At 36.0% G+C, this 22,381-nt stretch overlaps 2 protein-coding genes across 2 annotated transcripts; both read right to left on the bottom strand.

Annotated features, from left to right (window-relative positions):
- Window positions 1-2,874: 2,874 nt before the first annotated feature.
- Window positions 2,875-9,561, bottom strand: LOC122603771 (AP-3 complex subunit mu). Its single transcript, XM_043776569.1, has 8 exons — window positions 9,372-9,561; window positions 9,187-9,277; window positions 8,881-8,991; window positions 7,256-7,345; window positions 6,227-6,474; window positions 5,850-6,059; window positions 5,238-5,445; window positions 2,875-3,292 (listed from the first exon to the last, which is right to left on the bottom strand). Exons 1-8 carry the CDS (start codon window positions 9,404-9,406, stop codon window positions 3,047-3,049), a joined length of 1,239 nt encoding a protein of 412 aa, XP_043632504.1. The 5' UTR covers window positions 9,407-9,561; the 3' UTR covers window positions 2,875-3,046.
- Window positions 9,562-14,648: 5,087 nt separating this feature from the next.
- LOC122602993 (probable flavin-containing monooxygenase 1) lies at window positions 14,649-22,310 on the bottom strand. Its single transcript, XM_043775608.1, has 5 exons — window positions 21,843-22,310; window positions 16,344-16,581; window positions 16,048-16,214; window positions 15,500-15,846; window positions 14,649-15,308 (listed from the first exon to the last, which is right to left on the bottom strand). Exons 1-5 carry the CDS (start codon window positions 22,308-22,310, stop codon window positions 14,963-14,965), a joined length of 1,566 nt encoding a protein of 521 aa, XP_043631543.1. The 3' UTR covers window positions 14,649-14,962.
- Window positions 22,311-22,381: the final 71 nt, after the last annotated feature.

Raw genomic sequence — 22,381 nt, 5'->3', positions numbered from 1 at the left:
ATATATATATGAATTGAGAAAGATGATACAGATATCTACATTGATCTAGTGGTATATATGATTTTGAAGATATAGATAAGGATAAGTATATATACTCATATTAATTAAAAAGGGTTTAATTATACAAATAGTCCTTGTAGTTAGTCAAAAGACGATTATACCTCACATGGTTTGCATATAAAAAGTTTAAACGGTCAAAACTAACAAATATTAGTGTCAGGGACTATTTGCAATGAAAATGGAAAACTAAGAAACCATTAGCAACGAAAAAAAATCACAGAGGGCAAAATGCTAATATAAACAACCATAGGGACTATTTGTGACATTTTCTCTCTAAATTTAGTACTAAAACCATCATCTGGTTTTAAGAAGTCTAGTTACAGTGGTTTTGTATGTTTTTTTGCCATGTGAGTCACGCTGGATCATAGTTGTGTTGACTGTCAATTCAACATGAATATATAATATCTCACTTTATCTTTTTTTCATATATAAAATCTGCAACACAACTTTCAACAACGAAATCTTCAAACTTCATTTAGCCAATTCGATCTGCTGCAACACAAACACTTTCGTTGAATTCAATTCGACAAAAACCCCTATATACATTCAATTTCATTTAGGGAGGAAATAGAGATCCAACCATGCCAAATTCCCCCCAGTCACTTTTTGTTCATTTCACCTATTCATCGTCATCATCATCCATCACATTTATTGATTAAAACTATATAATTTTTGTTCTTTAATCAATAAACATATAATCATAATCATCATCAACAACGGCGGTAGCACCACCAATATTATAACTCCACTTTCAATTTGCACCGCCACCGCCACCGCCACCGCCACCGCTTATGTATTTGTGTATATGTGAGTAATAGAAGCGTTAACTTAGATAATCGATAGATATAGAAAAAAACAGATCTGAAGATCTTTCGTTGACGAAGGTCTCGCCGGAGGTTACGTTGGCTATCCGGCGCCGCCTCAATCGCCTCCAAATTCCGGTGATGGAGGCGACAAAAAAAACAACATCCTTCTATGGATTATCCACTTCCATCACGACAACAACATCACCGTGTATATATATATATATATATGTATCCATATTAAAGTTTTGATTGGATTTTGGAGGGGTATATGGGATCAACGTAAATGAATGATGTTACTTGTGACATCTCGATTGGATTTTGGGGTTATGTGTATGGCATAGTGAAAACCCAAGCTTTGATTGAATCTATATGGGAATATGGGATCACAAACAATGAATTTTGTTACTAATTTTAATTTGGGTTTTTAAGGTTTCATCGGGTTACAGTGAGGGGGATAAATACATGTAATTGCTATATGACAATTTGGGCAAAACCACCGTACACAGGCATAGATGGCTCAACGGTACTATGGGACTAGTGTTTGAATTTTGGCCCCCAAATTTCTAAGGCATCAAAATCTTGTATATTAGATTTAGTGTTTGAATTTTAGATTAAGTATCATTATATAATTTGCATTGCAGTAACGCCTTTTTGATTTTTGCATCAACATCTACATATTTTTTTATTACTTGTAGTTCAATAACAAAATACGAGCTACCTTTTTTTTTTACTTTAGTTTATATGGTAATGAACTGGGCCCCCAAAATTAATCTCGTTTGAGGCCTCTAAAAACCTTAAGCCGTCACTGCATAAGCAATAAACCACTAGTGATATTTTTAAGAACCCTTAATAGACCGTGTTTGTCACATTGATATTTACATTAGATGGAAAAAAATGCTGGGTCATGTTATAGTAAAATAGTGAGAGTATGATACCTTTTTAAGTAATTAGCTCTATAATATTTCATGACCTATGTATTTTTCTTATTTGTATCATTGACATGATTATAACCTAACATGATATATGTGCAATGCGGTGGTGGCTGCAATGACGGTCTGATGGTGTCAGCAACGGGTGGTGATTGCAAGTGACTATGGTGGTGGTTGCGGTGTCGACTGGTGAAGTTTGATATAACTGTAACTGATGTAAAAGTGATGGTGAAAATATTATAGAATAACCACGCAATGGAGCGTTGATATGGTGGTGACTACGAATGGTGATGGCGACGAATGGTGATGTTGGCGACGACAAGTGGTGGTGGTAATTAATGTAAAACTAATTGATTTAAAGGGGTAGTTCAGATAGCTTAGAAGATGAGGAACTGATACTATAAATTAATTCATTAAGAGTAAGATATGTATTTCGTAACTCATTTTTATAAAGGTTATATAATTTTTACATAGCAATACAGATAATTTGTTTTTTCTCCAAATTATTCTATTAGGACAAAGTCCAATTTGAATAGATTAAGACTGTGATTGGCCAACTATGTGTTTTTAAGGGCAAATGAATATGGTGTTATATCACACATTTAGTTCAGCAAAAACCTTCACATTCTAATTGTTTAATACACTAGTACAATATCCGTATAATGCGATGACGGTGATGTAGTGACGACGGTGAATATTGATGGTGACGGTTATGTCAAGTAGTATATGTGGAACGATAAATTGTAATTTCTAATATACTTTCTAAAGGGGGTGGTTTTCTAAAAGTACTTAGTCATTTCGTAATTAACTTTCTAAAATTGGGAGATGGTGTGATGGATAACTTTTATATAATAATAAAGATTTAAAAAAAAAAGTAAAAAAAAAAAAGAAAAATCATGTCATTTATAAATTATACAAAGAAATATTAAAAAACTAATATGTGACAAGATTTTCATCGAACTTGATGTTGATAGAAAAATTAGATTGAATGGATCGGGAGGACACAAAAAGAGATGGAGAATAATGAGATTGGAACTAAAACATATTAAAACCTTTACCCAATATCAAAGTCATCAAACTGCCAAAACATGATATACTTTAAACGTAATCAATGTTGTAACTATATATACAGCAAAACCCAAACCATGTATTACTCCAAAACGGTAAAATCCACCTTAAACATCAAACATGAAGGGCCAGAAAATATTCAAAAAGGAATTGAATAATCAAACATGTCGTCAGAAAATAAAACTATGATCTAATTTCATATTGACCTGCCTCAGTTTGCGCTCGAAATCCTTTATGAGCAGGTGCAGGTAGATTCTTTAAATCCAACTTATTTATTTTTAAGCCAGATAGAGCTACACCCATGATTTTAAAGCCTACTTCAAAAGTGGGCTTCACGAGAAGTTGTTCTAAGCCTTCTTCAAGCACCAATGTTCCGGACATTTGTGGGGCTTTGTCTTTTGGAATCCTACCAATAGACCAGCTACATGTCTGCCATATCAAACACAACAAAGTTATATAAGCCATTAAAACTGAACTAGCAATCGAACACATGGACTCCCAAATTACAAGGAATACAAATTGACATAAAATTACCATTGGTGCAATGGTTTGATGGTTTTAGGCAATTTCCAAAGGTGGCGGGCAGTTGTGACATGTCATTGTTACATGGGGAAAAGAAGATGACGCGGCACATTTCTATTGGTGCACATTAATCTTAAAATGGAAAGCGGGCTAAAGACTAAATACTTACAGCATAATCAATAGCACACCATTTGTTGGGTTGGAAGAAATTATTTGGTAAGAGGAGAGTGTGATTTATTATTGTTATTGTGTGTGTGTGGGGGGGGGGGTTCTTTAGTAATAATCGGCAAACCAGATGTGGCAACACCAACTCTGAACAAACAGGGTTTATCAGGGTTCTTTAGTAATATTCTTTAGTAATAATAACGGTTAATCAGGGTTTATTTATCCAACAATGAACAAACATGTAAATGCAGATAAAAAAGGAAACACGTCAATTTGGTCAAACTTGACCCAAAGTATATTGTTAATTCAGTAAATCATTTTATTTTTATTCAAAAGATAGAAACAATATCCAATCACCAAATAGCTAAAATAAAACTTTAAATTTTAAAAGATATGTGTTTGCATGCTTTGTAAGCAGAATGTGATAATACAATGACCTTGGTTTAAAATAGCGTGCAACAGGCGTTGCGTTGCGTGTTGCGACCCTAGGGCACAACGCCAAGGGTGTGGCGACCAGGTTACATGTTGCGAGCGCTACATGCCCGTTGCGAGCGTTGCGTGTTGCGTCCTTAGCGTCGCAACATGTACAAAGTTATGTATTCACTTTTTTGGGCAGTTATTTTCTTTATGTTTTGATTTCAACTTTCAATTTCAAGTATATTAGTCTACTTTTATGGTTTGTTTTCTACTTATTATACATTTGGTGTCGTAGAATCGCAACCTACTACGATTTGGTGATTTGAAATCACAAACTATTGTCTTTTCTTATGATATGAAATGTTATCTTTTGGTATTCAATTGTTACATATAGAGTATTAACATATTTTAGAAACTGTCGCTGCGAATACGTGTTGTGCTCGCCGAGCTCGCAACGCCACGCTTGTTGCCTCAGGGACCTTATCGCCACACGCTATTTCAAACCAAGCAATTTACAGTATCACCCAAAGGTTGGTGGTAGCTGCTGATGTATATGCGATATGAAAGGAAAGAATTTAAAGATTGTCTAAGAATATGTATCTGCCAAATGATCAAGATATTAAGCTGTGGAGCTGGTTAGATACGAACTCATGAACTTTAGTTTAAAATGTGCTCGGCTTATGAGGAATAGAAAATAGATATACGGACTGGCTTGGTTTAGTTGTATGGTAATCATGGGACACCATTGGGTAATGCTAAAAAAGTGTGGTAAAAATATATGTAAGCCATAAGCATAAACAACCTGGCTGCCTGGCTGGTATGTTACGATATGGTAAGTAATGATTCTCAAGAGTCCGGGAAGCTATATGATGTCGATTGAATCAAGATGTTAAAAAATATCCTCTGCTGCTATTTTTAATTTTGTTTGATCTATATAGGTTTATTTTGTATTGTTTTTTGTATAGTATAGGTGATCGTATAGGCTTATCACTTTAGGTTAAGAGTTTTTGGTTGTGTTGGGGGCATGACAAATGTCCTAGTATGTAATTGTTTCCCGATATATATAAAATAAGTGAGGTATTGTCCTCTATCCTTGAAAACTAAAAGGAAAAAAAAGGTAAATTGATATTCATTGATGATCAATGGTGTCATTGGGAGTGTTGAAGAAGCTAAACCTTGTAGTAGAGTTGGTATAGTACAGTGGATAACAGAGACATAAATACACAAGTGAATGCCATGATGACAGATAAAGACAGAATAAAAATGGTACCTTATCAGCAAGGATATTTACTGTCCCATGGTTTGCTGTGAGATTGGCTGATAACACACAATTGGGGAGTTGAAATTGCACCACTACTGAGTCAATAGCTTTTCCTGGATCATTTCGTACTCCAACCATCACACTCAGACGGCATGTACCAGACTCTGAACTCAGTTGGGGCTTTACATATATAGGAGTGTTCCTTAACTTCTTAACCCTGTAGTGAACAAAAAATTAGTCACACTTGAAACATTTCTACCATAATAGACACATTAAGCCTATTGTTTTACTGCTTCATTTCTAAGCGAATAAATCATGAGTAACAGGTCAAAACAGCTACATCTTGTTACCATATCGGGCAGGGCAGGGTTGGCCAACAATACTTTCAGTCCAAAATTTTTAATCAGGAATTAGCATGACATATAAGATTATACAAGTACCGTTATTTCTATAATTATGAATCAAATGATTAAGAGGTCTCACAACTCACACATTAAAATTACAGCTGAAGCAACTTTTGGCCCGTTTAACCCATTTCCTTTACAGATAACTCTGTTATTTGCATAAAGCTTAACCGGAATAAACGCATTTTAAGTAATTGGATCAAATCTTGAACTCTACCTGTAACTCATGAGCTTAAACAGTCCATCTGGAGGCACAAAGGAAAGTATCTGTTGTGATTCCCAGGGTCGAAATCTAACACAAGGATGAAACTGCACATCATTCAGAATCGAAGGGTTTGCAAAGGAAAGAGTCAAATCTGGAATGCCTGATAGATGAGAGTTCACTTCTATTACACCAAAGATCTCACACTTCACTAACACCCCATCACTAAACACAAGAAAATCATAACAATGGTTAGTGGGGTTTCTAAACACTTTTCTATCCCATTTTTTTATCATACATAAGTAAAGTATTAAATATATTTATCCTCGTTAGTGGCAAGAAGAGTGTCTTAAATTTATATAATTCAAGTTGAAAGAAACTATGATGCCTACCTGTTGATGATTGTATCCATCTCCTCAACAAGATTGACATACACATCGTTATTTGCATGTTTCACCTGTGTTGTCCTCCATGGTACACATGAGGATGTGGCCCCTGGAAGGGTATTGCTCACGTTAGAACTATTACCAGTGACAACACTCAACATCTTGCTAACTATGTTTGGAGGAGCTATCATATCCCTCAATATGTTGGGTTCTGTAGTTAGAGGAAATCCATTGTCTATCATTTCATCCAATAGCTGCAAGTAAGAGTAGGAAAAAAAAAATAGTATGATTGACCTTTTTTTTCCATTCAAGTTAGTTATGGGAATTTTATGTAGTGGACAGTTTACTTCTAGCAATGAATAATCAGAAGAGCCATTTGATCAGAGTTGGGTGGCAAAATGGGCAGGACAGATTAAGTAACAGGTCCAAAGTCCAAACAGATAACTATTCGTAAGTTGTCATAACTAGTTCAGCTTGGATTTGGTCGACCTAAAACACTTGGGACAAAACTCCAGTGCTTCTCATCATTAGTGCATCAAACATCACTGACTGTAAAGATCTTATTATTTAAGTAATAATCTAACTTTCTATATAAAAATATACAAATTAAATATAGCTTGGGAAGCTATTAATACAATTGACCCGTCAGCTTTTAGCTATTGTTTCTTTAACTTTACGACATGTTTGTCTACTTATAGATAAAACATAGCCAGAACCAATCCATCTAAAAGTAGATGAGTAAAACTGAAATTGCAAAATATGGTTGAACTCTTTAAGAAAATTGAGTAATACTAGATCATCAAACATTTTCATTATGAACATGACATAAGTGATACTTGGCATATCAATAATACAAGAGGAAAAGACAATTTGGTTACTTTGCAAAAGTTTACATTAAGATTTAGAAAAACAGTGTAAAGCTTGAGTATCATGAAAATGAAACAATTACTTAGGAGTGGACTCAGGTCGTCACTGAGCAAATCTTTAGGAAGAGTTTATGGAAAATTCAGAATGCACAAGTTAAATCCCACACACCTCATATACGATAACAAAATTGTCCTTTATTACATCTTCATTTAGCCCCCCAAGATAATCTGAGAGAACATCAGCAACTCTGCAAAGAAACTAGAAGTGTACCAATCAAACACAAGCATTGTTCCCTAATGAATAAATAATGAAGATCGATACCAAAGCTTCTATGTTTGCCTATTTCATTATATAACAATATAACATGATGACGAGATTATCAATAAAACTTGCTTATCTTTCCTTTTGAGCTTATGTTGCTTGGCATACAGTTATACTCACCGTAGAAACATATAAAAGATATGACATCAGTAAAACAAAAGTAATATTGCCAATGGGGTTGGTGGCCCATTAGTAAGGTCTTTGACCTTGGGGGAATTCACTTGGGTTCGAGTCTCACTTACCACATTTGTGGGGGTGGATTAATAGGGATTTTTCGGGAATCCTGGGTTTCATCCCAAGCATGCGTGTAATTCAGGAGTAGGAGTAGGAGTAGATTAGAATGCCGTTCTAAAAAATAGATATATATTTATCCAAAAAGACATTAAACAATTGCTAGAAATAGCCATGTACATGTTACAACACAACTACAAACTTTCTGTCGTTTTTAAAGTATTGCAAGCAAAATCTACGTAATATGAAAAGGTTGTAATGCCATCATCATGACAACTCGTTACCTACAGTATTATAAGATTTTATACACAACTGTTTTTCAAGTGATAGAACATAATGAAGATTATCATGGGATGCCACCATTTAACAAATCTACACCTCATAACTTATGATCACTATTCAAGCAATTTAATCACTTGGACAAAGTGATAAGATCCAAACTAATTGAGTGTCTCCTCAAATAAGAGTGCAAGCCCCTGGATATGATTTCCAAGCAAGAATGTTATCAATAATCACAAGTCGGGACTAAGATTACGGACTGAGCGATGTTCTTGGATATTATGACCAGGAGACCAAGTCAAAACTTCCTCTTTCGCTTTTATGGTTTATTTTAGGATATGTATGTAGGTAACTTTCATAGCACGCGTGATTAATCACCCTTAGAATATTAAAATGTCACCAAATCTTGATTCACTAATCTTTTCGCTGATAAGAAAAACGCAAAACCATACTTGGATTGGTTCCAAGAGATGAAAAGAAACCAAATGAAAGATCGAGTCAAGATTATTGTACATTGACTAAAAGATGTGGTTGATATAAGCTATAAAACAAGCATACAAGTGATATGTAACTAGGTAAGGTAATCAAAACTAACTTTTTAGAGACAACTGTGAGTTATTAAGTAAGTCTTGGATTCTTGGTAAATGGCAGCTAACATCCATTATAGAAATTTCGCTACAATCTGACTATCTAAGTAGAATGAGGTAGAAACGTCCAAAGCGGCTCAAAAAGAATTCTCAGGTGACATGAATTATCTAAAGAGGATCACGTACTCTAGATAATTGTCGGCTATTACCGGAAATGAAAAAATCTTCCGAATAATTCTATGGTTCAACAAATGAAAGCAACACTACAGCTTTGATCCAATTTCTTTTCTTATCGTTGTTGTATCAATAACCTCAAAACAAAAAAAAAAAGACGTAACATAGTACAACTATAAAAATAAAAAGTCTACCAATTACCTCAATTCCCATCAAAGGGGGCATTTCAACTTGAGTACATGCTAAAAATGTGATGCCTTCGCGTACAATTTGGAAAAGATAATGCGTCGGGGAAGCTATTACCGGCAATACCTATATACATAATTAAATACAATTATTACACACATTATACATACATAAGAATTACTCCAATTTTATTTATCCGACCAATCAAAACATTGTATAATCTATACTGATATTGTGGCATCCTAATCTATACGCATTTTTATAAGTAACCCTAAATAATAATAAAAAAATAAAAGTAAAAAAAATGATGAAAATTATAACCTTGTTGAGGAGGAGGGATTGTTCCCAAAACCAAGCGCAGATTGATCGATCGACACGATGTCCGGTCAGCTGTTTCTCCAGCATCACCTCTCTGCATTACAATAATTATTATATCATCATCATTAATTCAATTTGTAAATTTCTTTTATTTTTTTTGGTAAGTGTTATAGAAATAATAATAATACCCAGAATCGGAAAGGAGAAAGATGCACTGCAACATATTTCTTGATTGATCTGTTTGGGGGCAGGCGCTGGTCAGATCTCTACCCCAAATTCCCCAATCCAATCAAAAAAATATTATATATGCTGCTTCGTGCTAAACTGCTAATAATCCAAGGACAATGGGATGGTTGTCGTTGCAGCACTAGTCTAACATGGAAGTGCCGGTGTTTTAGATAAAAGATATATTTTTATATATATACGAGCATCACGGGGCCGGTAACAGTGACCGCGGTTTAGTTTTTATTGATGGGTGGCGATGACACAATTGATGTCGAGTAGTATAAATTGATGTAAAGATAATAGTGAAAATATTTATATGATAAAGACTTAGATTGTAAATTATCAAGATTAGGAATGAGAGTGTAAATTAATTAATTAATGACAAATTTAGTAATCTCTAATAACCCTTTAGCAAGATTAGGGTTTAGACAGTAAATTAATTCATTAAGGACAAATTTGGTAATCTTCAACAACCCTTTCCATAAGGGGTGTTTATTAAGGGTAATTCGTACTTTCGTATGTAACTATTGTGTAACATTTTTCTATTTTTAATGAGGGAATAATCTTTATAAAAAAGTACGAGCGTGGTATCCGCACAATGCGACAGTGGTGGTGGTGGTGAAGGAGGTCTAGTGGTGTCGGTGATGGTACTATTGGTGGCGGTGGTAGCGTTGTTGTTAAGTGGTGTAAGTTGCTGTAATTGTGATAGTAGAAATTTTTCAAAGATAAAGACTTAAAGTGTTAATTATTAAAATAAGGATTTAGGGTGTAAATTAATGCATTAAGGGCAAATTTGATAATTTATAAAACTCTTTTCATAATGGGTGTTTATTAAGAGGCAATTTAGTAATTTCATATGTAGCATTTGAGTATCTATTTTTAAAAATGAGGGGTGTGATTATTTTCATAGAGTATAGAAAGATTTATTAAGGTAAAAGTGAATATAAGGCTGACACATAAGACTAGGTGTGAAACCTCTTACATATTAATTTTTTAATATTTGTTAAATTTTAAATAAATCACCTGACCCCCATGAATTTTATAAATTAAAAAAAAAAATGCTAGTGTTCCACACCTAAGCTTAGGTACCTAACAACCTTATATTCTCATCCCCCATTTATTAATATATTTATTAATTTATTAATTAGTTCATGTTAAAAAAATTTTTTCTTTTAAACTACAAATTTGGGCTCAACAACATGCCTGTTCTTATACTTAACTCTAGTCCAGAGAAACTCATTATGAGAAAACTCATTATGAGAAAACTCCTATCTTTATTCTTGGAAGCATTTTGGTCACACTAGGAAGTGAACTCAATACCTATCACTCCTAGGTTAAATGTCTAATTTAAATTTTCAAAATTTCATTCAATTTTAAATGTAAATAACATTATTATATATTGGTTGGTAAAAGTTATATAGTAAAAAATATATTTAAAACTATATTTAATCATATATTTTATATAAATCGTTATATAATACAAATAAAAATTTTTACAGACAAAATTAAAAGTTAGAGATTTAACCAGTTAAAATTAAACATTTAATATATAATATAGGAAAAGTATATTATATCATTGTTCTCTTTTTTTTATACACTTATCTTGGTTTAGTTATTAGTTTAATTACCTTTTACAATTTTTACAATTCTAAATACTCGTAGTAAATTACATTCGTGGTCCTTTATTGTTTACAATTCTAAATAGTAAATTACATCCATCAATAAGGTCGTAGTAAATTACATTCGTGGTCCTTTATTGTTTCATACTTTTCCCCCAACCCATTCTTGCTCCAAAGGTTTGACTAGATTTTGGTCTTGAAATTTAAACTTCTTGCCCAAAGAGAGATTAAAACCCGAATAGATATAGAACTTGGCCGGAGCCAAAACCAGAACGAAAACCAAATCGCTCTAAAGTTATCAAAGTCGGTGATTCCCCCACCGACCTTGAGTTTTCATTTAATGGGTTTAAGTGTCATGGAGTTTACAAGTAATCATTACCACCAATTGTCGCCACTGTCGCGAGCCGCCATCACCCGTCAATGCCACCACGACTGCCACCATTACATCGCCATCACCCATCGCCACCATTACATCATCGCATCGCGCGGTTATTGTTTTAATAGAAACTAAAATCAAAATCTAAACAGATACACAAACTTAGAAATGGTGAATCAATAAACAATTATATGAAACCTCTCAACTAGTGGTTTGTTACTTGCCATTGTTAAATAAAAGTATTCAATCAAATAACAAATGACAACGGCTTCTGAAGATTAAAATCATAAGTGAAAAAAGGTTATGCAGTGATCGTATTGAAAATTATAGTTTCTAGACAGGATATATAAAACTATAAAAAGTAATCCTGTATTTTTCATCTTTTTTATGTGTCCTCATAATTAACTTTCTTGAGCAAATCACTACCTTTTTGAGTTTTGATTGGCCAATAATACAACATTATACATGTGGGCTTTCATATATCATTTAAGGCCCTTTAGGTTTCTGTAGTCTAATTGGGTACAAAATGTCGATCTCAATATATAAACAAAGAGCAGAGATGATCGACATGCAGTCAAGAAACCGTATTGAAAATACATTCAGACATTCATTCATTGTTTTATATCGTTTACAAAGCTATACAACATCAATATACCATATGCCACAGTAAAGGCATTATTCGGATTTAGGAAGACGGGTGAACTTATACTGGCACAGTAAAGGCACACCAAGAACAATATTTTGCCAACCTTGAACTTTATGATCCCGAATCAGAACCCATTAGTCGTCCGTTTGGGAGGATTCCTGGAAACGATTATACCTTTTTTTTTGTGTTCTTATATGGAAACACTGCTTTTGCTCAATCAGTTAGATGGCTTTAGATATTCGATCAGTATCTGATCACAAATAGATGGAGAGCTTGTCATTAGTTAAGATGGAATAAATTACTTTCGACTTGTATAAGAGATGTCATTATTCACTTTAATTTTTAGATTTGTTTAAAATATTCCACTTTGTAAATGCTTCATTTATTAACACTTTATGTTTAAGTGCTGGATGATCCAAAATGATTCCATATGCTTCAAATATGACGTGACATCCCGAATGACAGCTAGAGTGTTTCCGGTTTGTGACTTTGTGTGTGGAAATAGTTAATTTTAGTTTGTTTGTATATAGTTTTCTGATTTGATCAGATTTTGTGTGCCTGATTTGCAAGCAAGTGAAGTTTTGGAATGAAATATAGTTTACCTTGCTGTTAATGATGATGGACCACATGAGTGAAGTTAAAATGTATAGATTTATCTTGTCACAGCTAATTGTTTTTTTTTTTTTTTATGAATATATTCATGCCGGGTAGTTTAAGTAACAGGAGTTCAGATGGATGACATAGATTGACATGTATTTATGTAATCTGTAGTTGGGCGGGTCATTCTTATATAGTGCTGCACTTTTGCAGCGTCTTGGGTTATAAATAGAAGTAGCAATATGGGAAGACTGGGCCAATTGGGGAATGCGTTCAGGTATATACGGGTTGGTGTTGATACAGGTCAAAACAAATCGACTTGGGTTGACAGTCGACCCACTAACATACTTTCTTGTCGTACCAAATACTTGATGCATTCACTATGACTACATAAACAATATTATTACAAGAAATATTTTACTAATAAAGCTATTTACGAGTTTATAACCATGAATACTAGACCTTAGACTCTTTCAATGTTCAAGATGTATAACATATTTGAGCCATTACACTTTTAGCTATATTATACTTGACCCAATAGAGAACAAACACAATCCAGATGGACCCGTTTATAAGTGAAGAGGCCAAAACTTCAACCTCTATAAAAAGTCAAAAGAGTCCATCAAAAGCATGGATTCTCACCTTTTGATGTCCCAGTAATCACTGGAGAAAGTAAGCCATGCACTACATTTAGACAATCTGCAGTTGGTGTGGCGACATCCATAAATATTGAAGGTATCTGGTAAGCGGTAAGCCAACAAACAGTATTATAAAACTGACAGCACAAGCCAATTACATGTTTACAATGTTGATGGAAGCATACAATTTCATTTGAAAGGTACCTTATTTTCAGCAACAATACCGTATACCACACTACACAAAGACCGACTTCCTCTGCTGAAACTTTTGTAATTTCGTTGCTGCCTTTATGACCGAGTCATATGTAATAGTTTCAGCAACAATACAACACTACACAAAGAAATGGACATATAGTCCTAGAAACCTCCATATAGATTTGACCGTAGGTAATCATTGTATGGGTCAAAATGGGTTAGGCCATATAGGGTTTACCTTTTCTGTCCAAATATTCAGTATTTTAAATAATTATTTTAGATTATATTATTTTCAATATTTAAATAGAATGTTTTATGCATCAAACATACACTTAAAGCGACTTGTAACTCATCTGCGTCTAAGCTAATTTTTCATTTTACCCATTTGACCCGTTAGAGATGTAACATTTTTGTTGTATCAAAATTTTACTGGTTGTAGTTTCTCGGGGACATTTTTGTGATGTGATGAAAAGTCATGTCATGCTGAAGACTAGTTTTGGCATTGATTTCAATGAATTGTGCCTTGACCTTGTATCTCTTTATATGGTAAACATGAACCCACTAATATAAATACCTTAGCAGCTAGGTCTGGTATAGTAGTTGACCAGTTGTATACCTATCGTAATGCTGTCAGTTCCAACTTACCTCTCTTTTCTCTCAGCATCTGACTATACAGTTGTTTGTGGCAATGCTGATAACATCGAAGGCCCTTGTTAGACTGGAGGTAGATTGGTTCGAGCCACAATGTCTAAACAAACATGCATCTTGTTCACTTGAACCATGTTAAACACCCCTTGGGGTTCCCCACTAGGCCTGCGATCATGAATAACATCTCTTTGCTTGACCTCACAAGGCAATTCTCTCGTTAGCTCGTCTAAAAAGCTTATTGTGAAGGGAAGAGTAGTGCTCAACCAGTCAACTCATTTTCTAATTGCAGTCTGTAACTATACTAATGTCAAATTTTGATTTGGAGAGTAAATTAGCTGTTTTGTGCTTAAGAAACCAACTACAATCACCCGAGGTGTGAAACCAGGCTGCACCACCATTTGTGGTAAATGTGGTCTCTGGTAATTAGCTGGAGAAGAGAAAAAATCGGTAACAAATAGCTATCTAGGAACAGATGCCCCAAATTTTTGGTCATACATCGGACATGGAAGTTATTTGGATGCTTTTAATTGAGAGGACATGGTGTGAAACTTTTACAGTTATATGGTGTCCTTTTTAAGCAAAGAACATTTGGTATTTTGGCACTTGCGCGCTATTGATTTTGAAAGTCATTATAAGGTGGCTAGCTTTAAAAGGTCCCTATAAACGACCTTCCAAAAACACACAATATCGAATTATAAACAGTTCGGCCTAGGTAGATCTAAACAAGCAATCTGAACTAATTCCCACTTATTTGTTATCAAAGATAGCCTACCCATTTCGACCACCATGTACCAAGAATTGATGGGTAGTTCTAATTAAGCTAGATCGAGAGTAATCAAAGGTTAGCATAATCGGTCGGGGCATATGGTGCAAACAACTCTGGTATAAACCATGACTTCCTCCTTGGGTTGCAACCCATGTCTTTGCACAACAAATCATTATAATGGATTTGAAGCAAGAAAGTAATACAAGCTCTCTTGTAGGTTTTGAAAGCATAATTCCTCATGAAATTTTCCCAATTTTCGGTATCTTCTTCCATGGCTTCAATGGTGGGAAGCTTCATGTTTCCAGCCATAAAATGTGCCAACCATTTGCTCCTGATCTCTGTCGTATATAAGTTTGATGGACTCTCTGAATACCCGAGTATTGCTACTTGTGGGATCCGAGGATGTATGCATTCCCTGTAAAGTATTTATGCATGGAATAACAAATGTATTTTAGGGATTGATCGAGATTATCTATAGTTGAAGACAACTTACTTGTAAAGTTGAAGATGTTGACCCTTGATTTTAATCCAAGAGTCAAGATGTTTCCAACTTTACTAGTAATCCATAAGCAACTAGATGTCTAGATTGGCATAAGATAAGTGCACCTGTAGAAGGGAGCCGAGGATCCTAATATACAGCTTTGGAAGTACTGCGATTTGAAAATGTTGGCAAAATTGTCATCTGGTCTAAAACCAGTTGCAAAGATGACGATATCTGTTGCTAATGGTGTCAATTCTTGGTCAAGAACGATACCGCTTTTAGAGAAGTGAAAGTTTTGAGATTTTTTCAGTAGTATGCTTCCTTCAACTCTTTTGTAAAAGGTAGAGGGTAATACAGGCAACATACACGAAGCGAGTTGTGTTATGAAGCTGTGTTTTGGAATCATATTGTGTTTCTTCAATGGATATATCCATTTCAGATAAGTTTCTGTCAAAGTCGAGAACATCCATAACTGCAATTAAAGTGTAAGTACGTACTTAATGAGTTTTGAAAAACTGATACAGTAATAATAAACAAAGTAAAAGCCAAACATTTACTGGATAAATTAAAATGGATCACTTTAAGAATTGACACGCATTGTTCCAAAAGTTTAAAAATATGATCGAGTTGCAGTGAGTAAATGAAACTCGAAATTAAAGTGTTTAGAATTTACCAAAGGATACAGAAGAATGACCAAAAGCCAAAGGAAGAAGCCCTCACAAGGCTTATGAATCATGAGTTCCGAGAACCGGTTTAGTACTCTAAAGTGAAGTTCGTTCAGATGTTCTGGGATCGTCCAGTGCGCCCTCTTGTACACAACTGTACATGGGTGCTTAGCGCCTAACAAATATTCACACAATTAGCCGAGCTCGCCCTTGCTCACACATGTCATTCAAAGAATATGACATATGTAGTTAAAAAAAAGCACAAGATTTACATAATGTCATAGTGTCGGAACATATGTAGTACCATTTGTTTTAGCAACTTCAACTGCAATGTCGATTGCTGACTTTTGAAATCCGACAATTGTGACCCGTTTGTCTTTGATGAAATCGGCGGCATGGGATGTGCTCATTGATGCATATTCCATGGAGTGTAGAGCCATACCATCAAATATTTCTGGCCCTTCGCCCGTTGGGAATTGGGGCACATTAGGAAAGTTGCTATAGTTTCCATTGCATAATATCACGAAATCAACTTCATAAGCCTGCCCAAATTATATACATAATTAATCTGTTGTGCTAATTAGGAAAATGTAATACAGTCCTTAGAGCTGCATTTAACGTGCATAAAAAATTTGTACGTTCTGTATCAAAAAGTTACACCCCTGAATTTTATGGTAAATATACAAGAAATTTTTTTTGAAACGGGCATATTTCAAGGGTGTTTTGTCAAACAAGTTTTGGAAAGAAAAAATTACAAAAGCAGTTATTCCGGTTTTTCAAATACCGGATTCAAAAATCCCACTCGAGTCCGGTATTTGAAATACCGGTTTCATAATACCCGGTTTGAATCCGGTATTTGAAATACCGGTTTCAGACAAGATGTGACACTTCGCAGGTTGACTTGTACAGTGGACTGTTGATTGGTTGACTGCACGTACTTCGAAACCGGTATTTGAAAAACCGGTTTCGTTGTAACCCTAACACGTGTCGAACTCTGGTGAAACCCTAATATGATATGTAAACCTAATTAAATTTTTGTTGTATATATATAGTATGTGATGGCTTCTTCTTCATCATTAAACATTATCAGTACTCAACAAACATTTTTAGATAACATTTCAAACACTTTAAAAAAAAATAGCTTCTTCTTCATCATTCAAACCCATTGTAGTTCAGTTAATATGGGATGATCATGTATCATTCATAAATGGGATCCTTCAAAATACAGATCCATCGAAAAGAAAAAGTTTTCCCATTTTCCACATGATGACTTATTCACAAATCTGTGATATGACTTACAGTTGTTTTGGTGTTTCAAAACAACAGTTCAAACTGCAATTATATTTGTGGTATGAATTTAAGGGTGTTCCTTTTAGGAACTTAATTACGGATGATAATACTTTGGCAATGATTTATCATCTCGGTGAAGCGCAATTTGAAGTGAAGTTCGAGCCTACTTTTACAAACCAGTTGTTAAGCTTGACTCAAAGCCAATGTTATTTCCAAGGAAGTAACGAACCAGAAGATAAAGAGAACGAAGGTGATGAAGACAATGATGATGATGAAGACAATGACGATGATGAAGACAACAACAATGAAGACGATGAAGATGTTCAAGATGATGATGAAATTGATCCAATGGGTGTTGGCTCAAGTGACGAGGCACCTTATACAAGTGATGATACCATTGACGACTATAGCGTTGATGGGGATGTATCTGGAGACGAAGAAGAAGAAGGGGCCCATGCACAAGGTCCTTTGGAGCATCAAGAACTTCTTAATCTCGTCGATGATAATGAAGATGCTCTAATGCCATTCAATGAAGTTCAAGAAGATGTGGTCTTTTGGTCGAGAGAAAGAAATGTGATAGAAAAAGGAATGTTTTTTCAAAGCAAGGCGGAACTTGTACACGCTGTTAGGCTTTGGAACATAAGAGAAAACAGAGAACTTATTGTAATGGATACAAGGCCAACGTTTTGGAAAGCACAGTGCATGATAAGGGGGAAGAATTATCGTGGTGTTTCGGACCGGGTCCCGTGTAGGTGGGTTGTAGTTGGAACAAGCAGAAACAAGTTAGGCATGTTTCAGATCACAAAGTGGCTGGAGAGTCACAATTGCTATGGAGAAGTGATATCTAACAACAACCGTTGTATGACAGCAAGTATGATTGCTTCTGAAATTTTACCTAACGTGCGGGAAGAGTTAACTTATAAAGTCAGACAGATCCAGGCACAAGTAAAAGCAACTTTCAATGTGGATATGAGCTACGCCAAGGCGTGGAATGCAAGAAGGATAGCAATTGAAGGTTGTATGGAACTTGGCCGAGTAACTTTGATGCATTGCCCAGGTATGTTGCCGAATTACAACGTTCTACCCTGACACTGTTGTGGAATGGCTCCATTCGCCAACTAGTTCAAGCCACATCCAAGAATTCAAGTTTGTATTCTGGGCTTTTGGACCGGCGATTAGGGCATTCCAACATTGTATTCCAGTGATCTTTGTCGATGGCACTCATTTGAAAGGCAGCTACAAGGGTAAGTTGCTAACTGTAGTCACGAAGAACGCCAATGGACAACTATTGCCGGTCGCTTTTGCCTTGGTTGATGAAGAGTCTAATGAAAGTTGGGCATGGTTTCTAAATCTCTTTGAAGAGCATGTCGGATCGCAGCGGCAGGGTGATTTGTGTATCATTTCAAACCGTCACCAAGGCATTCTTAATGCAGTGAACCAAATTCAGGGGTGGCATCATCGGTATTGTTTGAGGCACGTTTGTAGCAATGTGAACTCGCACTTCAAGAACAGGAGAATCAAAAATCTTACTTGGGTTATCGGTTCCACTTCCCAATCATCCAAGTATACTTGGACGGTGAGGGAAATCAAGGGTGAAGATAATGATGTTTGGCCGTATTTAAGAAATATTGGTCTAGATAAGTGGACTCTAAGGCACGACTCGGGGCTTCGCCGTTGGGGTAACTTAACGACAAACATTGTCGAGTGCCAAAACAAAATCCTTGGTAAGGCTCGAATGCTACCCATTAAAGCTTTAATTGAGACCACATTTACCTGGACAAGAGACCATTTTGTCAACCAATACCGGAGGGCCAACAATTGGAACCCACCACTAACTCCCAAAATGTGGCAGTTGCGTGCAAGAGCCTCAACAGGTCATAGGGTGGAAGTTTTTTCTGAGCGATCAGGAGATTACACGGTCATAACAAACCAAAGAAATGCACAAGGCGAGAACACATGCAACGTTGTCATGACGGCGAATAGGAAAAAATGCTCTTGTGGAGCTTGGCAGCATCAAAGGTTTCCATGTTCTCATGCCATTGCTGTTTGCGGATGTAGAGAAGAGATAGCTGCTAATCTTCCTAGCAAGAGGTACACAACTAGGACGTGGATAAGTCAGTATAATGCTGCACTTGCTCCCCTCCGAGACGTGCATTACTGGGCGTAGGTAGATTGGAAGATACAGGGAGACCCGGCAAAACTGGTCACGCATAGGGGTAGAAGACGCACCAGACGTTACCGGAACGAGATGGATGAGAGTTCTACCAGCAGATCTTCGACCTCAAGACAACAAGCTAGATGTGGCGTTTGCGGTTAATTGGGCCATAACAAGAAGACATGCCCTGAACTTTGAATTTGGCAATAATGTTGTCGTTTTTCTGTTTCTGTTATTGTGTGCTGTTGTTGTTTGATGTTTTAATCCGTTAAGTTTATCTTTGCTTAGCCGTTTTCATGTATGAAAATTTGTGAAATTTATGTTTGTTTTACGTCATCTTCGTATTTTTTGGCCAGTTATTTTAAAACAGAATAACATTAAAAGCATTATAAAACTAATTAAAAAACTTATTTTATTCCGAACGAAAACGATTACAAAAAGAGTAGAATTTAAAGGTTGCAATCGTTACGGTGAACCGAATAATATGGCGAACCAAATCGGGAATCATTTGAGTCTACGTCACTGTCACCATCATTACGGTGAATGTATTCACCGGCCTCATAGTCAGGTGAGATTGCAGCTTCGGGGTCTTCGGCATATTCCTCTCCCGGATCAGTCACGTAACCATCAGTTCGCCTACCAACCGGGCCAAATTCATGATGATAGCTAGTCTAGTGCTGAATCGTGCTTGTCATTGAGGACTCGGCAAAAGTAAGATGCCCAATGCTTAATTGCAACCATTGGACCTTCTCCCGCAAGTAGCACAAGTACCTGTTGTCTATTGTGGACGGTTGTACCACTCTTTCATGTTCAAAGATCTCACCCTCATACTCCGACTTTTTCCCCTTCAAATGATCAATTAAAGTTATTACCTCATTTTTACACTTGTTATCATCAATTCCGTCAATCCGAACCCTCTCATGTGCTCCAAACCGGGTGAGATTTGGAACTGAATTAGCACCAGAAGGACCTGCCATCTCAGATATAATTTATGAAATTCTTTGGATGGTTTTTTTGTAGTTGGTAAATTGCTAGAACCAGCCGAATGGGGGTATATATATAGATTTGAAACCGGTTTTTGAATTACCGGTTTCGAACTTAGTACCCATTACCCCTATTCACGGTCACATCATGCTGCACACCTTGCACATCAACCTGACACAAACCTGCAATAACTGGTTTTTGAAAAACCCCATATCACCTGCACATATTGCAAGGTGACAGTCGCTTCACCGACAGGAAGGTGAAACGTGTTGGTTTCTGGACGCCATCGCTCAGTCAACACAATGATCAAAGAATGATCAAGTTGGCATGTATATGCCTGGAAGAGTTCGTAAAACCCAGCACTCTTGATATAGTATACAACCTCGTTGGGCACACCATCTTGCAGTTGTCTGTTAAGCCCTCCATCACCTCTTCTGCAACGTGGCTTTTCTGTGAGGGCACGGTCATGGGAGATGTTGTATGACCGATGTTCATCTGCAGCTTGTAGCCACAACAACTCTGGGTTTCTAGGAACACAACTAACATTGATAGAGGCCATTTTTGTTTATGAAAATACTGCTTTGATAAATTAATGGTTGCTTGTATGAGAAATATATGTTTTTGCGTGATCATCTATGAGTAAATATGCATGTATATATACAGTAGATAGTCTGTTACGTTGCATGGGGTTTTTTGTCTCGACTTGAATCCGGTTTTTGAAATACCGGATTCATAGTCACGTAGTACTGTTCCTACTGCCACCTTTCCTGCACCTCTGAACCTTGTCACATCACATCAACTAGGGTATCACCAGGCATCGACACGTGTTAGGGTTAGGTTCAAACCGGTATTTCAAAAACCGGTTTCGATGTACGTGAAAACATTGACTGTTCAGTCAACATGCAATGTCAGAGTGTGTCACATCAAACTCGAGTCCGGTATTTGAAATACCGGATTCAAATATTCTTTTTGAAACCGGTATTTCAAATACCGGATTTGACTAGAAAATTTGAATCCGGTATTTCAAAAACCGGATTCACTACTTTCGTAAAAAATTATTTCCAAAACTTGTTTGACAAAACACCCTTGAAATACGCCCATTTCAAAAAAAATTTCAAATATACAACTATTTAATGCACCTTAAACAGCCTTAAGGGTTGGATTTAGCAAAAACACCCAATTGATTAGGCCCAAAATCAAACAGACGTCTTTAATGCCATAAGTGTTTTAGATATCTAGTCGCTGTCATAATTTTGGTACACCGTGGTTGTTTTGGATATCTATATTAAGAAACTCAGAGTTCATTGAATATCTACTAACTAGTGTCTGGGGCCTTATTTAGCAAATCCCATGTATGAAATTGCAGCTAATAACCTTTGGTGGTTCTGATGGATAGAGATTGTCTTGCACAAGCAATTTCCATTTCCCATCAAGGTCAGAGAAAGGCCCTCCATTGCCACCCCACTCATCCCAATTACCGTACATCTCATCATCATCATCATCTAATGGTAAAGAGTAATCAATAGCCAACACCTTATGATTGAGCTTGATTCTTGGCAAGAGATCAAAGTGTATAGCATAGGATTTAATGTACTCAGAAACTTGATTATGATCAGGAAAGACATCTGTGACAGAAGATGGCCATGGCCAATCTGAAAACTGATAATAAGTTTTTGGGGTTTGAAGTTTGGTGGATTCAATGGTCTGGTGAGCCCATACACCACCAATGGAGCACCAGGACTCAAAAACCACCGGCCGGAAACCTTTATCCATTATATGTTTGCATGCAGTCAAGCCGCTGATTCCAGCCCCAACAATGGCAATTTCTTTGTCGTTGCGCATTTTTGGGTTACCAGAGGTTTTGGTTTGAAATTAGTTACTTGTTTTCTTGAGATATTAATGTTGTGTGTTTT

The sequence above is a fragment of the Erigeron canadensis genome, chromosome 6, assembly GCF_010389155.1.
Source record: "Erigeron canadensis isolate Cc75 chromosome 6, C_canadensis_v1, whole genome shotgun sequence".
In the NCBI taxonomy this organism is placed as follows: Eukaryota; Viridiplantae; Streptophyta; class Magnoliopsida; order Asterales; family Asteraceae; genus Erigeron; species Erigeron canadensis.
Note: the sequence above shows the minus strand (reverse complement) of the source record. Positions and strands in the feature narration are given on the sequence as shown.